The sequence below is a fragment of the Lepidochelys kempii genome, chromosome 27 (assembly GCF_965140265.1).
Source record: "Lepidochelys kempii isolate rLepKem1 chromosome 27, rLepKem1.hap2, whole genome shotgun sequence".
Classification (NCBI taxonomy): Eukaryota; Metazoa; Chordata; order Testudines; family Cheloniidae; genus Lepidochelys; species Lepidochelys kempii.
The window spans coordinates 18,571,439-18,582,403 of NC_133282.1; the positions used below are offsets into that span (position 1 = coordinate 18,571,439).

The window sequence follows — 10,965 nt, forward strand, 5'->3', positions numbered from 1 at the left end:
CGCGCCCTCTTTTGTCTCTCGCGTGCGCGTTGCCGGGACGAAGCTCGGGGGCGGGGGCCGCGGCGGTTCCCCGGAAGTGCACCCCGCGCATGCTCAGTGCCGCTGGACGCGGGCGGGAGGGCGCGCGGGCGGCGGGCGCGGCGAGGAGCCGGGCCGGGGCGCAGCGGCCGCGATGCCGCGAGAGATCATCACCCTGCAGCTGGGCCAGTGCGGCAACCAGAGTGAGGCCGGGGGCGGGGCTTCTAGTGGGGGCGGGGCTTCTAGTGGGGAAACTGAGGCACGGGGCGGGGACGGCTCCTCCCTCCCCTTCCCCTGTCACGCAGCCTGGCCGCGGAACCCAGGCGTCCTGGCCCGGCTGGGGCGAGGCGTGGGAGGGGAGGGGCTTCTAGTGGGGGAGGGGCTTCTCGTGGGGAAACTGAGGCACAGGGCGGGGCCGGCTCCTCCCTGTCACGCAGCCTGGCCGCGGAACCCAGGCGTCCTGGCCCGGCTGGGGCGAGGCGTGGGAGGGGAGGGGCTTCTCGTGGGGGAGGAGCTTCTCGTGGGGAAACTGAGGCACAGGGCGGGGCCGGCTCCTCCCTGTCACGCAGCCTGGCCGCGGAACCCAGGCGTCCTGGCCCGGCTGGGGTGGGTCTCTCCCCTCCAGTGTGGCTGAGCCCCGGCTGGTCTCTCTTGCAGTCGGGTTCGAGTTCTGGAAGCAGCTGTGTGCGGAGCACGGCATCAGCCCCGAGGGCATCGTCGAGGAGTTCGCCACCGAGGGCACCGACCGCAAAGACGTCTTCTTCTACCAGGTACGGCGGGCGACCGCTCTGTGCCGTCCCGCAGCCGGAGCCCATCGCTCAGCTCCTTTCCCTAGGGCTGCCTCTGAACAAACCGAAGGCATCTCTTCTCCACGGGGATGAAGCCCTGGAGGCCTGGCACTGCCAGCCTCGGCGCTGGCATCGCCAAAAGCCTCCCAGAGCCAAGGTGGGACCTGAGTCGAGAGTTTCTGGTTCGCAGTGCCGCTCTGTTCTCTGTGGCTGGAGCCCAGGCTGGCTTGTGGGGTCAGCCGTTGTTATTTCAATTCACAAAGTCCATCCCTAAGTCTGGACCCTTCCGTGTTGATGGATCCTATTTTCTCTGTTGAGAACAAACCCCCCTCTCTAGCGACTCCTCTTGCTGAGGACACACAAGGGAGTTTCTGGCCACCCCCTCTCTCTGTCTAGCCAGCGACCCAAATTCAGATTGTGAAAGGGGCTGGCAAGCTCAATCCAGCCCCTAGCTCATCTCCTTCAATGGCATCTCTGCCAAGATCTACTCTTAACAGCGTGTTGTTATGGCCTGGAGCCTGATGTGCCGTGGTGGGTGCAGAATGCTGGGGACTCAAGAAGCAGTTCATATTTGTTACATAATTACTCCAATTGGGAGCTGTTTGGGTCAGGGCGCATCTCTTTGCTCTGAGGTATGACGCCCAGCATGCTCCCACAACACAGGCAATACGTAATAATTTCTTTATCTCGTCCATTGTGGCAGGATCCAATAGCGGTGTGTTGTACCTCTCTCCGACCAGTGGGTGGCACCCTCTGTCACGCAGTCTGGCATTGTGTCCCTGGCATGTTCCTAGGCCCTCTTGTCCTTCCCTGTTACAGGCAGATGATGAACATTACATCCCCCGAGCTGTGCTGCTGGACCTCGAGCCTCGAGTGATCCATTCCATTCTGAACTCCCCCTACGCCAACCTGTACAACCCGGAAAACATCTACCTGTCCGAGCATGGCGGCGGGGCTGGGAACAACTGGGCCAGCGGCTTCTCCCAGGTAACAGGGCTGGAGCTGGCATGTGTAACCGTAGTTCCGATCCCTGGGCTTGAGATCTGGTCAGGGACGCCTTGCCTCCCAGCGGGCACTGGTGTGTGATTGCTGGAGTAAGCGTCGTCCCTTTCGGCAGGGGCTCACGGGTGACAGCTCGCCACCCGCTGGATCGGCTGGTATGGCTGCAAGCCTGGTCTCCCCGCTGACGTGGCTTTGCGTTCTGCGTGGGAAACGGTTCCCTCTGCGGAAAGTAAATGGACCGAAGCTTGCTGTGGTTTTATCTTGCAGGGTGAAAAAATCCACGAAGATATCTTTGACATCATAGACAGAGAGGCTGATGGGAGCGACAGCTTAGAGGTAAAGAAATGAAGAGGCCTCAGATTGGCTTCCCTTGCCCATTGTTTTCTACTCTAAGGTCTCTGTTGTGTTTGCATGGAGTTGAAGTCTCGAGGGAAGCCTGGCAGGTGTGACAGTCTCTGGGGGTGAGGGTGCTAGGCAACAGGCACGTGGAAAGGGTTAATCCTAGACAGGAGGCCTTTCCCAGCTCACGTCCTCTTGACCTTCCCCTTGACCCCAGACCCTCCTGAGGCAAGCAGGAGTCGCCCCTTCTGTGTGCCCCACTGAGTGTTTTCCAAATCCAGTTAAAAAGAACTCCAGCGCTGGACTCTTCCCAGGGAAGATGGTCGGCACTTACCAGAGCTCACTGCTAGGAAGGGTTTGTGATATTTGGCCTCCATTTACCTTCTCGTCATTTCATCCCAGTCCCGCTGCTTGTCTCCCCTAGTATCAGCCTGAACTATTCCTCTCTCTGCTTCCGAAAGGAGAACATGCTAGCCCCATCCCTGTGCTGTGTGCACCTCTTGGCAACCGTCTTTCCCGGTTGGCTTCCAATGACTCTCCTGCTCCAGTTAGGAGAAGCTCTGCTGAATTGGCATCTGCCTGCTCTGTCTGGGCCTTGCAGTCTGCAGGGTATTCAGTGTGGTGCCACGGGGGGGCAGCATGCAGATGTTTTTGAGGGGGCTTGGGCCAGTTGCGTTTGTGGAAGCCCAAGGCAGCTGGTTTCAAAGGGATTCAGCAAGTCAGACATGAGGTGCAGGCCTGACTCTTTGAAACTTCTGTTGCTCCCAGTGACACTTGAGATTCCTGGAGAAGGAGGGAATCTCGGTCTTGGAGCCGTTTACTCGGGCGGGCGTCAGATCTCACCTGGGCTGCCGTCAGCTTCACCTTTGCCCCTGAACAGACAGAGCCCCCCCCCCCCCCCGCTGTTTACATCTGGCGGTTGCATGGCAACAGGGGAAGGGAAAAGGGATTGGGAAATAACAGTTGGCAAGAGGACTTGGGGGCAGGAGGGGGAGGGGCTTGGGCGCAGGGATAGGTGGGGACACCGCTGAGCTCGTTTTGTTTAACTGAATAGTCCCGGGGGGGGCGGTAGCCCCTTCCAGCCTCTGCCTGTCTCCTGGGAAGCTGTGAACTCTGGCTCCGGGGGGCTGGGCAAGGCTCCTGAGCAGCAAGCGCTGTTCCCGGTGGGCACAGAGCCGTGAGCTCCTGCAGTTCCGAGGGAAGCGCAGCTCTCTGTGTCTCATGGGGCGACGCCCAGGGTGTTCGGTGGCTGCCTGATCGCACCAGCAGTTCTTGGCACAGATCCAGAGGGAGGCAGCCACCATCTGCCCTGGCCTAGGCTCTGGCATTAGCCAGTGGCGTGGCTAGCCCCGTTCTGCCTGGGAGGGTAAAGCCCCCTAAGCTGCCTTCCCTTTGGTTCCAGGGCTTTGTGCTGTGCCACTCCATTGCTGGTGGAACAGGCTCGGGGCTGGGCTCCTATCTGCTGGAGCGACTGAATGACAGGTGAGTCCCCAGCTGGGGGAGGCTGGCGCTGCCTGGGCGTCCTGCCAAAGCATGAAGCTGGAGAGTGCTGATTCAGAGCCGGGGTCCCCGCCCCCACCCAAACACTGTCTTGTGCAATCCCTGGCAGGGTGCCCCGAGGAAGGGCCGGCTCCTGCTGTGTTCAGGGGAGGCTCTGGAATTGGACCCTGCTCTGCAGCCTCTTTGTCTCCTCTCAAGCTGCTCTGATCAGATGGCTGCCTTCTGAAGCTCTGCCCATGCTGGGCAAGGCAGGAGGCTGCAGCCAAGGTCCCTGCGCAGCCGCCCCTGCCTGTCCCAGCATGCAGCCTCGAGCCTTGTGAGCAGCTGTTTAATCAGCCGGTGGATGGCTCAGCCTCGCCTGTGGCTTTGTCTGGCAGCTTCCTCCTGTGCTGTAAGATGCAGCGTTGCTGGGACAAATTCCTCTCCTCCCTGGGAGCAGACTTTGGCATGCCGCGCGGTGACTCACTGCCGCCCTGCATGCTGGAGACTGCCGGGGAGCTTGTGGGAGGGGAGCACTTAGGCGGTGGCTCTGGGACGTTAACCAGTTAGGCGCCCGGGCGCTCTCCTCACTCAGGTATCCCAAGAAGCTGGTGCAGACCTACTCGGTCTTCCCCAACCAGGATGAGATGAGCGATGTTGTGGTCCAGCCATACAACTCCCTGCTGACGCTCAAGAGGCTGACTCAGAATGCTGACTGTGTGGTAAGAGTCCTGCTGCAAGCCGGAGCGGGGCCCGCGGAGCCAGCCCCAACTCCCCATCACTCAGTACGGGGGCCCTGGAAGCCGTAACCTGCACAGACCAACGTAAGGCAGTAGGTCACCCTCCGCATTTCCATGACACGGCAGCCCTGAAATGCAGCCACTTCTGAGGCGAGAGCCAGCAGCCCACGGAGCACTGAAGGGCCTGTGCACTCTAGCAGAGCAGAGGGACCTGGTGAGCCCCAGCAGACTGCCCAGAGCTCCACTTCTCGCCCTGGAAAGGCTGGTGGCTGAGCCAGGCCTGCAGGGCCTGAGGGGCTACACTCCTTGCGGTAGCGAGGGGGAACGTTGGCTGGGGAGGTGGGGGGTGAGCTTCCCCCCTCAACAGCACAGCTGCCTCTCTGCACTGGTGTACACACGTGGATGAGGATGGGGCTCCCGCAGCATCATTTGTAACCTGCCCCAGGGTTTGAACCCAAGGATCCAGCAGCAGGCCCCACCGTAGGCCTTTGGGCACCTACTAACCAGGACGCCTGCTCTCGGGTTCCTAGTCTCTGGCACTGGGAGGAACAGGCACAGCTGCGCTGGCAGGGCAGCCCCTGTTGGATGGCACCTTCTCTCCCTCCCCTCCTTTTTTTAAACTGCGTCAAGCTTGCTTGGGCCTAGAGGATGGATGCGCTGGGCCTGGGGGCCAGCGTATAGCACCAGTGCTGTTTTGGGAGGGCTGCGGGAGGAGGAGAGCTTTCTATTGACAGTGTCAGTTACACCCCGGGCTAGCTGGCCCCAGGAATGAGTCAGCTCATGCTTTCGTGTGTCTGGTGGCCCAGTTGTGCGGTGGTATCCAGGCTCACTGAGCTGATGGATCTCAGTGCTCTTGCCCGGGGAGCTGGCCTCAGTTAGTCACTTGGCCTGCTCTGAGTCCTGTCCACGGCCTCCGAGAGCTGCTCTGATGGGGCTGGCTTTCTTTTTTAGGTGGTTCTGGACAACACAGCCCTGAATCGGATCGCCACAGACCGGCTGCACATCCAGAACCCGTCCTTCTCCCAGATCAACCAGCTGGTGAGGACCCCCACTGGGAAGCGCTCGCTCTGGCCATTTAAACACGTGTCTAGGCCAGGGCTCCTCTCAGTGCTTGCTGATGAGCAGCTCCGTTGGGGGGCTCAGGGCGAGGAGCTGGGACGTTTCCCTTGCTGCACTTGTGCTTTTACTTCCTAGAGAAGGGGAGTCACAGCTGAGCTCTGGCTCCAGGGAATCCATCCAGAGCCGGCACTCTGACTGTCTCTCCCCTCTCCGCACCAGGTCTCCACCATCATGTCTGCCAGCACCACCACACTCAGGTATCCCGGCTACATGAACAACGACCTGATTGGGCTGATCGCCTCGCTCATCCCCACCCCCCGACTCCACTTCCTGATGACGGGGTACACGCCGCTCACCACAGACCAGTCGGTATGTGCTGCAGTTCCCCAGGCACATGGGCAGCCCTGTGGCCTCCCTACACCGGCTCCTGGCCACCTCCCGCACCCCAGCCAAGCTCCTCTGTTGTGGCCCTGAGGCTCCCTGCAGCTTAGCTGCTCTCTGCCTCTCAGCTCGCATGCACTACCATGCACCCCTGCTCTCCTCGCTTAGCCCCAGGCCTGGCAGGACCCCTGCCTGGCACCACCCCGAGCTGCTGTGAATGCCTCGGGGTGGGGATGTCCCTCTCCCAGGCATGGTAAGGCTGGGGGCTCCGAGTTGTCCTCATGCTCTGCCAGCAGCCCCATCTGTCCCAGGGAGTGCAGTGGGGCTATTCCCAGGGTACAGGTGCTCAGATCCAGCCTGCTGGGGCAGGACGCTATGGTGGGAGTACTGGATACCAGCCCCAGAGATCCCCCCCACGGCGAATGCAGGCACCAGCCCCCTCTGCAGGGGCTCATGGTCTTTACATTGGGGCTAGGTGAGCAGCACGCTTGTGCTGTCCCTGGTCACAGTTCCCAGCCGGAGCCAGGACTCCACTGGGCCGAAGTGAAGGGAGGCTGGGCCAGTGTTCTGGGTCTGCAGGAGACGCTGCTGGGCTCTGCGTCACCGTTCTGCTGTGCTAACCCTGCCCTTTCTCCTCCCGTCGACCTGCATTCCCCAGGACGTTGCTCAGAGACGCAAATCTGAAAGGCTGCTGGCTCTGAAACGGGTACCCAGTGTGCTCTGTCCTCTCCTGTGCAGGGGGGGACTCTGCGGTAGTTAATAGGTGTCTGACTTAATCTCCCCACTTCCAGCCTGGGGCCACCTCTCTGCAAGTCCCTGGAAGCCTGGCCAGCGGAGCATGACGTGCCCAGCCTGGGGCGGAGGGGATGGGCCTGGGATGAGAAGGGGGGTTTACTTTCCCAGAATGCTGCAGCAGCTGTGGGGCTGGCTCTTCTCCCCCTGCCTGCCACCATGGGGGCCAGCCTTTCCTCATGCCCAGGTGCTGTGGCATTTAACAACAGCCCAGCCAGCACTCCCCACAGTCACCCATAGCAGCCACACTGCGGCTCTGCCCCAGACTCAGGCCAGCAAGTGGGCCCTGGCTCAGGGCTCTTGAGCCTAGGGCCTGGCATGCAGCTTCCCTTCATACACCGTGCAGCAGACGATTAACCCTTCAGTCGCTGCCTCGTGGGGCATGTTCCCAGCTGCAGTGAGCTGCAGCCAGGCTAGGTCATTATGGGAATTTAGGGAGTGCTACGGCCAAGCCTGCTGTGCACAGGGGTTAATTGGGCACCCTCTGGAGAAGGGTGGGAGTGGGGGAGGGTTGGCTGGCAGTGTTCCCAGCACGCGAGCCCCCCACCCTGCTCCGTCCCTCTGTGCTTGAGGGGACAGTACAGGCCCGAGTGACGCGCCCTGGGGGCCGGCTGAGCAGGGCCTTGGCTCCACGGGGGAGCCTGACTGTTCTGCTCCCCCACGAAGCCCTGCCAATGCTGTCTGGGACACAACTGAGCCTCCCTGCTTCCCATGTCTTTGCTGGCTCTCTGAACTCAAATTAACTCAACTCCTCCAGTGCCGGGGCAGGGGCAGGGGAGACGGGGCTGGCTCCCTAGCGCCCCCTGGGAAGGGCATCGCTACAAGCCCCCAGGCTTGGCCTCCGCTGTCCTGTGACCTCCTGCATGCAGCTCTGTGCCTGTGCATGTGACTGGCCTTTCCCACAAGGCGTGTCTCTCTTCGCTGGCTGGCCGGGGTTGGCCTCTGCTCACTAACTTCAGCCGAGGGCAGCAGAGCTCCGACTCCATGCGCGTGCAGTTTGTGTGGCTCCACCCTCCCGGGGACAGGGCGCGGGGCAGTCTCCCCCTGAGTGCCGCGTGCTGGCGTTTGCAGGTGGCCAGCGTGCGGAAAACCACGGTCCTGGACGTGATGAGAAGGTTGTTGCAGCCGAAGAACGTCATGGTCTCCACTGGGCGGGACAGACAGACCAACCACTGCTACATCGCCATCCTGAACATCATCCAGGGCGAGGTGGACCCGACGCAGGTGAGCAAGCTGCAACCTGGCCCCAAGCCGGGGCTGGCTGAGTCGTGCGTCCCTGGGCACCGTGCAGGCAGATGCCGCTAGGGCTGGGCGTGGGAGCAGGCCAGGCGTTGCAGTGGGGAGTAGGCTCGGACACCCACCCACCTCAGCCAGGCTTGCAGGTCAATGCAGGCTAATGTTGTAGTCCAAAAGGCTAATGTTGCAGGTCTGGCGGGGGCCTCGCTGCCAGGCGGCGGCCCTGGGAAAGGCCGCCCGTCGTCATTTGCCAGTCATAGGAGGCACTTGCTGAGACCCTGCCCCACGAGCAGCACTGGGACTGTGCCCCACTGGGACTGTGCCCCTTGGCGCGCTGGGTCCTGCCCGTTGGTCTGCACAAAGCGCCTGGCTGAGCAGCTAGACAGCGCTGGGGAGTTCAGCCCCCTGACCCCTCTGCTGCTGTGAGTCTCGCCAGGGCAGGCGCCTGGGGAGAGCCCTTACTCGTGTCTCCCTAGGTTCACAAGAGCCTGCAGAGGATCCGGGAGAGGAAACTGGCCAACTTCATCCCCTGGGGCCCTGCCAGCATCCAGGTGGCACTGTCCAGAAAGTCCCCGTACCTGCCGTCTGCACACCGTGTCAGCGGCCTGATGATGGCAAACCACACCAACATCTCCTCGGTGAGTACGGGCAAGGCCGCTGGGCTCGGCCCCTCGCTCTCCCATCCGCCTGCCCTGCACTCTCTGCTGCCGAGTGCCCTTCGCCGGGAGGCTGCTCAGGCAGGGGCTGTCACCTTTGGTTGCTCTCATGTACCCTTTGGCTTGGCTGCTGCCGCATCTGCCGGGGATCCGCAGGAGAGCGGAAGGCGGTGTGCTGCCTCCCGCCCCAGCCAGGCCAGAGAAGGCAGTGACTGGAAGTGGGGGATGGAGCCGGTTGATTGCCCTGCAGCGTTTCCTTCAGTAGAAAATCATTCCGGGCGCAGCTCCCAGCCCCTCCCCCAGCCTCCGACCCCTGAAACTTGGCCTGCTGAGTCCACTGGCAGGAACAGACGCTGTCCGCTGGGCTTGTCCATTAACCCAGTAGTGGATTCCCCTTATCCTGCCCTGCCGGGCCATGCTGCCATTGGAGGGACAGCCTTCTTGTGTGAATAAAGATCCTCTAGGATCTTGGCAGAGTCACCTAGCCCCTTGGAAAGCCCTCTGCTGAAAGCAGCTCGGGGAGTGCAGGGTGTTCCCCAGGTCACAGCCTGGCTGCGAAGGAGTCCCAAAAGCAGAGGTTTTCTGAGAGCCCTTTGCATGGGCTTGCTCTGCATCACCTGCAGGTGGTGAGCCAGGGTGGCCACAGGGACGCCCCCTCACGCCCTCTTCCCGGGGTAGCCATGGCCAGGGGGACGCCCCAGCCCGCAGGGACCATCCAGCACTTTCCCCTGGTTGTGGGGTGAGGGACGGGACGGCCCCATATTGACTGTGACTTGGGGCCGTCACAGCTGTTTGAGCGGACTTGCCGGCAGTACGACAAGCTGCGTAAGAGGGAGGCCTTCCTGGAGCAGTTCCGCAAGGAGGATATCTTCAAGGACAACTTCGACGAGTTGGACAACTCCCGGGAGATCGTGCAGCAGCTGATTGACGAGTACCACGCGGCCACGCGCCCCGACTACATCTCCTGGGGCACGCAGGAGCAGTGAGCTCCCGCAGGCTCTGCTGGGGAGCGTGCAGGGGGTACGGCCCCTTCCCATGTAACTTCAGGGGCCACGAGCCACCCGTGTACATGTCCTCATGGCTTCTGCTCACCCCCTGGGCCGGGACAGAGTGGGGTGCACTGGCCCAGCAGCACTGTACCCTTGGGAATCACCCCATTGTGAGGCAGAGCCTGTAGGCCCCCCCTCCCCGCAGGGCCCCACCACTGGTGGCTTCCCTAGTACAGAGGCCTTTCCCCTGCCAGGGTTTGTGGGCAGCGGCTCGCTGCAAGCGGGGGTGTTGTGTGGGAGCAGGAATCCTTGCCCTAAGTGCTCCCCTTCGCGGGGAGGGCAAAAGCCACATGCACCAGCCTGGAACGGTCCAGGGCTAAGACCTCATTCAAGGGGGGGAGGGTGCAGGACCTGGCTGAGCTAAGCTGGGCCCTAGGCTATCCTCAGTCCTGGGTCTGGTTCTTTCTGTGCCTGGGCAGCGGGCGCAGAGAGCAGCGGGCACCGCCGGGGGCTGGGGCCGGAGGCTGTATCTATTTTTGTAGCTTATTTTGCTTGAATAAAGGCTGTTGCTGCACTGAGCCCTTCCTGCACTGCTGGGGCACGACAGAGCCGGGACCGAGGGCACAGAGAAGGTGACAACTGCCCCATCCCCCAGCCAGTGCTGCCTGGGCCCGCAGTGCTGGGGGGGCCCTGCAGAGCCAGCTGCCCCCTACCTGCCTAGCAGAGACCAGCCCTGGGCTTTTCCTTCAGCAGCAACCAGAGGCCCCAAAGTACCCTGGGAGTGGGGAGCCCAGCACTGCTTCACTCCTTGGAGCTCACCGAGCTGGAATGTGGGCAGGGCTCAGGGCTGCGTGTAACCCAGTCCTGAGGCTGGCATAGGGCCAGAGCTGGCTGGGTGTGGTGAAGGGCAACCTGGGCACCCCAGCACCTGCTCATTGCTAAGGACGGGCTGGGCTCCGGTAGCTCCAGGGGAGCAGGCCTGCTGTTCCCTGCAGGTAGCGCACAGGACTGTTCTCGGGCCTGGGGCTGGCAGAGTCCAAGGCCAGAAGGTACCAAGGTGACCACCTGATCGGACCCCTCCCGTGACCTGCCCCAGCTGGAGCTGAGTTTTCCAAACCATTCAGCCTTGATGTAAAGAGTGAATCCCCCCACCCCTCGGTCTGGGGTCCAGGGGTTAGTTACTCGTGTAAAAAGGCTCCCCTGCGTTCCAGCCATGGGCCCGTGTCAGCCCAGAGAGGTACTTACAGGCTGTGATCGGCTTCCCCCCGAACCCGCGCTGAATAGACTAAGCTCCTGGCGTCTGGCCCTCGGACAGGTTTCTAATCATTTCTCATTCTCGTGGCTCTTCTCTGCCCTGGCTCCAGTTTATCAACATCTATCTTGAATTGTGGCCCCAGACCTGGGCGGGAAGGTCCCAGCCTGGCTGCTCCCAGCCTCTGCAGCCTGCAGAGGGTTAATGTGCTTGGGTTGGCAGCAGCCTGGCACC

At 62.0% G+C, this 10,965-nt stretch overlaps 1 protein-coding gene across 1 annotated transcript; it reads left to right on the forward strand.

Moving 5' to 3' along the window:
* The first annotated feature begins 15 nt into the window (after positions 1-15).
* Positions 16-10,057, forward strand: TUBG1 (tubulin gamma 1). The gene is made up of 11 exons (XM_073326134.1): positions 16-221; positions 676-788; positions 1,626-1,793; positions 2,076-2,144; positions 3,550-3,629; positions 4,222-4,348; positions 5,318-5,404; positions 5,645-5,794; positions 7,670-7,822; positions 8,311-8,472; positions 9,279-10,057. The coding sequence occupies exons 1-11, from the start codon at positions 173-175 to the stop codon at positions 9,474-9,476; spliced, it is 1,356 nt and encodes a 451-aa protein (XP_073182235.1). The 5' UTR covers positions 16-172; the 3' UTR covers positions 9,477-10,057.
* Positions 10,058-10,965: the final 908 nt, after the last annotated feature.